The sequence below is a fragment of the Otolemur garnettii genome, unplaced genomic scaffold (genome assembly GCF_000181295.1).
Source record: "Otolemur garnettii isolate 467f Iridium unplaced genomic scaffold, OtoGar3 scaffold00001, whole genome shotgun sequence".
Taxonomy (NCBI): Eukaryota; Metazoa; Chordata; class Mammalia; order Primates; family Galagidae; genus Otolemur; species Otolemur garnettii.
In genome coordinates, this window is record NW_003852396.1 from 47,065,847 (window position 1) to 47,070,274 (window position 4,428).

The 4,428-nt window shown below is 42.7% G+C and overlaps 1 protein-coding gene across 3 annotated transcripts in view; it reads left to right on the top strand.

The window, feature by feature from the left end:
• The window catches only part of LOC100944549 (L-lactate dehydrogenase C chain), a 32,270-nt gene that overhangs the window by 7,485 nt on the left and 20,357 nt on the right, over positions 1-4,428 (top strand). Inside the window, exon 4 of one of the 3 annotated variants that reach the window (XM_023518859.1) lies at positions 681-854. The exons of the other annotated variants lie outside the window; for them this stretch is intronic. Within the exon in view, the coding sequence (XP_023374627.1) occupies positions 681-854 (174 nt within the window). The remainder of the gene's footprint in view (positions 1-680; positions 855-4,428) is intronic. 3 annotated transcript variants of the gene reach the window in all.

The window sequence follows — 4,428 nt, forward strand, 5'->3', positions numbered from 1 at the left end:
TTTTTTTTTGGCTGGGGGTGGGTTTGAACCCGTCACCTCTGGCATATGGGGCTAGTGCCCTACTCCTTTGAGCTACAGGTGCTGCCTTAAGTGCTTTTCTTTTTCTTTCTTTTTTTTTGGCAGGGGCTGGGTTTGAACCTGCTACCTCTGGCATATGGTGCTGGCACCCTACCCTTTTGAGCCACAGGCGCTGCCCAAGTGTTTTTCTTTTTTAGAGACAGAGTCTCACTTTAGTGCCCTTGGTAGAGTGCTTTGGTGTCACAGCTCACAGCAACCTCCAATTCCTGGGCTTAGGCGATTCTCTTGCCTCAGCCTCCCAAGTAGCTGGGACTACAGGCACCCACCACAACGTCTGGCTTTTTTTTGTTGCAGTTTGGCTGGGGCTGGGTTTGAACCTGCCACCCTCGGTATATGGGGCCAGTGCCCCACTCACTGAGCCACAAGTGCCGTACGTGTTTTTCTTTTTAGGAGGCTGTGTGAAAATGGACAATTCTCACTGATATGGCTCCCTTTGGGTTTTACATGGTAATATTACTGCCTGGAAAGTCTCTGCATCTGCAAATGCCACAAATGAAGGCATATGAGTACTTAATATCAAGAACATAACAGACTTTTAAAGAGTTAAGGCACAGTGGCTATGGCAACCTTGATCCAAATAATTAGTTTTGTTTCCTTTTTAGATTATAGAGTGTCTGCAAATTCCAAAATAGTTATTATCACAGCAGGTGTAAGGCAGCAGGAGGGAGAGAGTCGCCTTGCCCTGGTCCAACGTAATGTGGATATCATGAAAACAATCATTCCTACCATAGTTCGTTATAGTCCTGACTGTAAAATGCTTGTTGTTTCAAATCCAGGTGAGTCTTTTCGCTTTCCTATTGTTGTGTAATGCTGGCTTTTCCTACCATTCTTTTTTTTTTTGTAGAGACAATCTCACTTTATCGCCCTAGTTAGAGTGCCATGGCATCACACAGCCCATAGCAACCTCCAACTCCTGGGCTTAGGCAATTGTCTTGCCTTATCCTCTCAAGTAGCTGGAACTACAGGCACCTGCCACAACACTTGGCTATTTTTTTGTTGCAGTTTGGCCGGGGCTGGGTTTGAACCTGCCACCCTTGGTATATGGGGCTGGCGCCCTACCCACTGAGCCACAGGCACGGCCCCCATACCATTCTTTTTTTTTTTTTTTTTTAAAACCCAACTCCATTGAAATAATATTTATTCACAGTAAACTGCATTTATTTTTATTTTATTCATTTATTATTTTAGTTGTAGTTGTCATTGTTGTTTAGCTGGCCCAGGGCGGGTTCCAACCTGCCTGCCTCAGTGTATGTGGCCAATGCCCTAACCACTGAGCATGGGCGCTGAGCCTAAACTGCAGTTATATAAAATATACAATGCAATGAGTTTGGGTATATGTAATCACTGTTTTTTTTTGCAGTTTTTGGCCAGGGCTGGGTTTGAACTCACCACCTCTGGCATATGGGGCCAGCGCACTACTCCTTTGAACCACAGGTGCCACCCAATCACTTTTTTTTTTTGAGGGAGATTCTCACTTTGTCGCCCCAGGTAGAGTGCTATGGCATCATAGCTCACAGCAACCTCAGATTCTTGGGCTCAAGCCATTCTCTTAACTCAGCCTCCCGAGTAGCTGGGACTAGAGGCACCAGCCACAATGCTTGGCTATTTTATTTTTAGAGATGGGGTCTTATTGTAGCTCAGGCTGATCTTGAACTTGTGAGCTCAGGCAGTCCATCTGTCTCGGCCTCCCAGAGTGCTGGGATTACAGGCATCAGTCACTGCGCTCCATCTGTAGTCACTCTTGAAACCACCATCATAATCAAGATACAAAATGTTGATATTATTTCCGAAAGTTTCTTTGTGCCCCTTTGCAGTTCAACCCTCATTTCACCTCTAGTCTCATTTTGGGGGGATTTTATTTTATTTTATTATTTATTTAATCTTTTTTTGAGACAGAGTCTCACCCTGTTGACCAGGCTAGAGTGCTGTAATGTCATAGCTCATGGCAACCTCAAACTCTTGGACTCAAGTGATCCTCTTGCTTCAGCCTCCCTGAGTAGTTGGGACTACAGGCATGAACCCAGCTAGTTTTTCTATTTTTAGTAGGGACAAGGTCTCGTTCTTCCTCAGGCAGGTCTTGAACACCTGAGCTCAAGCAACTCCCCTGCCTTGGCCTCCCAGAGTGTTAGGATTACAGGTGTGACCACTGTGGCCAGGATTTTATATAAATGGAATTATGCTGAATATAATCTTTTCTGCCTGCATTCTTTCAACCAGTATAACTATTTTCGGATTTATCCTTATTGTTGGGTATATCATGACATTCCTTTTATTGCCAGAGAATACTCTTTTGTTTGTACATTTAAAATACTCCTTTGTTTATCTGTTCACCTGTTGATATTTATTTACATTATTTCCAGTTTGGGGCAATTATGAATAAAACAAACATGAACACTTGTGTGTAAATATTTGTGTGGTGGTATGTCTTTATTTCTTCTGGTTAATTACCTGGGAGTAACATAAGTGGGTTATAAGCTTTATTTTTCTTGAATTGTTATTTTTTAGAGATAAGGTCCCACTCTGTCACCCAGGTTGGAGTGCAGTGGTGCCATCATACCTCACTGTATAGTTCAGAGTGGGCTCAGGTGATCCTTTTGCCTCAGCTTTCCAAGTAGCCCCCCTTAGCACCTCGCACTGACATTGATTCATCAGATATTTTCTACTTCCTGCCAGAAGGAAGGAAGCTCAAGTGTATTTAGGGCATACTGTATGCCAGGCACCGTGCCAAATACTTTATATATATTAAGTCATTGAGTTCTCATAGTAACCCTGTGTGGGGTGGGGAGTGAGTCTCCCACATTACAGAAGAAAGGAAGGCTCAGATAAATCAGGAAACTTTCCCAAGATCACATGAGTACTAGTGGAGTCAGGATTCAAACCTCAATCTGTCTAATTCCTTAGCCCAGTGAGGACCTGGAGGCTGCTGAGCAAGAGAGGACATTGAGAGATGGAAATGACCTTAGGGGCCAGGTCACAAAGCCAGTTGTTTTGTTAAGAGCCAGCTCTGCATACCTCCCTTTCCTCTTCCCTATAAAAATAACCCGTGAGAGCTGGATGTGGTGGCTCATGCCTGTTATCCCAGCACTTTGAAAACAGGCCAAGGTGGGTGGATTGCTTGAGCTCACAAGTTCAAGACCCACCTGAGGTAGAGCAAGACCACCATCTCTTAAAAAAAATATAGCCAGGGGTTGTGGCAGGCATCTGTGGTCCCAGCTATTCCGGAGGCTGAGGAATCACTCGAGCCCAAGAGTTAGAGGTTGCTGTGAGCTATGGCACCAGGATACTCTACCGGGGGGCTACAAAGTGAGACTCTTTTTCAAAAATATAAATAGCCCCTGGGAACTCCTTGGAAGGTAGCAGAACACAAATAAGGGCAAGGGACAAGGGGAGGGTGGTTAGGAATAATGGAATGTCAGGGAGAGGAAGCTATCTAACAGGGTCTTTGTGATTCCAGAAAGACTGTACAAAAATTCTGGACAGTGAACAGAGTAAAAATAGAAATGCAGTGGCAAAAAATCAGCCATAAATGTATGGGTTTATTTCTAGATTCTCAATTCAATTTCATTGCTTGACATACCTATCCTATGCCATTAGCATGCTGTTTTGATTACTTTAGCTCTGGAAATCAGGAAATGTGAGTCCTCCAAATTTGTTATTCTTTTTCAAGATTATTTTGGCTGTTCGGAGCCCATAATGATTCCATATGAATTTTAAGATCAGCCTTTTGATTTCTGCAAAAAGAATAAAAAAAGGCTGGGTACAGTGGCTCATGCCTGTAATCCTAGCACTTTGTGAAGCCAAAGAGGGTTCATTGCTTGAGCTCAGGAGTTTGAGACCAGCCTGAGCAAGAGTGAGACCCAGTTTCTACTAAAAGTAAAATAATTACCTGGGCCTTGTGGGGAGTACCTATAGTCCCAGCTACTGGAGAAGCTGAGGCAAAAGGATTGCTCAAGCCCAAGAGTTTGAGGTTGGAGCTATGAGGGCACAGAAAATTTACGCAGGGCAACAGAGTGAGATTCTGCCTTGAAAAAAAAAAAGCTATTTGAATTTTGATAGAGATTGAATTGAATCTATAAATCACTTTGGGAAGTATTGCCATCTTAAAAATAGTCAGTTTTCCAGTCCATGAGCATGGTATGCCTTTCCATTTATTTAGGAGAGGTTGTCTTTAAATTTTTTTAGCAAAGTTTTATAGTTTTCAGTGTACAAGTCTGGTACCTCCTTGATTAATTTTATTCCTGAAAAGAAAGAAAATAATTCAATTCATAGTAGATAAAAAAGTATTCATTTTATCTACTATGAATTGAATTATTTTCTTTTTTTTTTTTTTTTGAGACAGAGCCTCAAGCT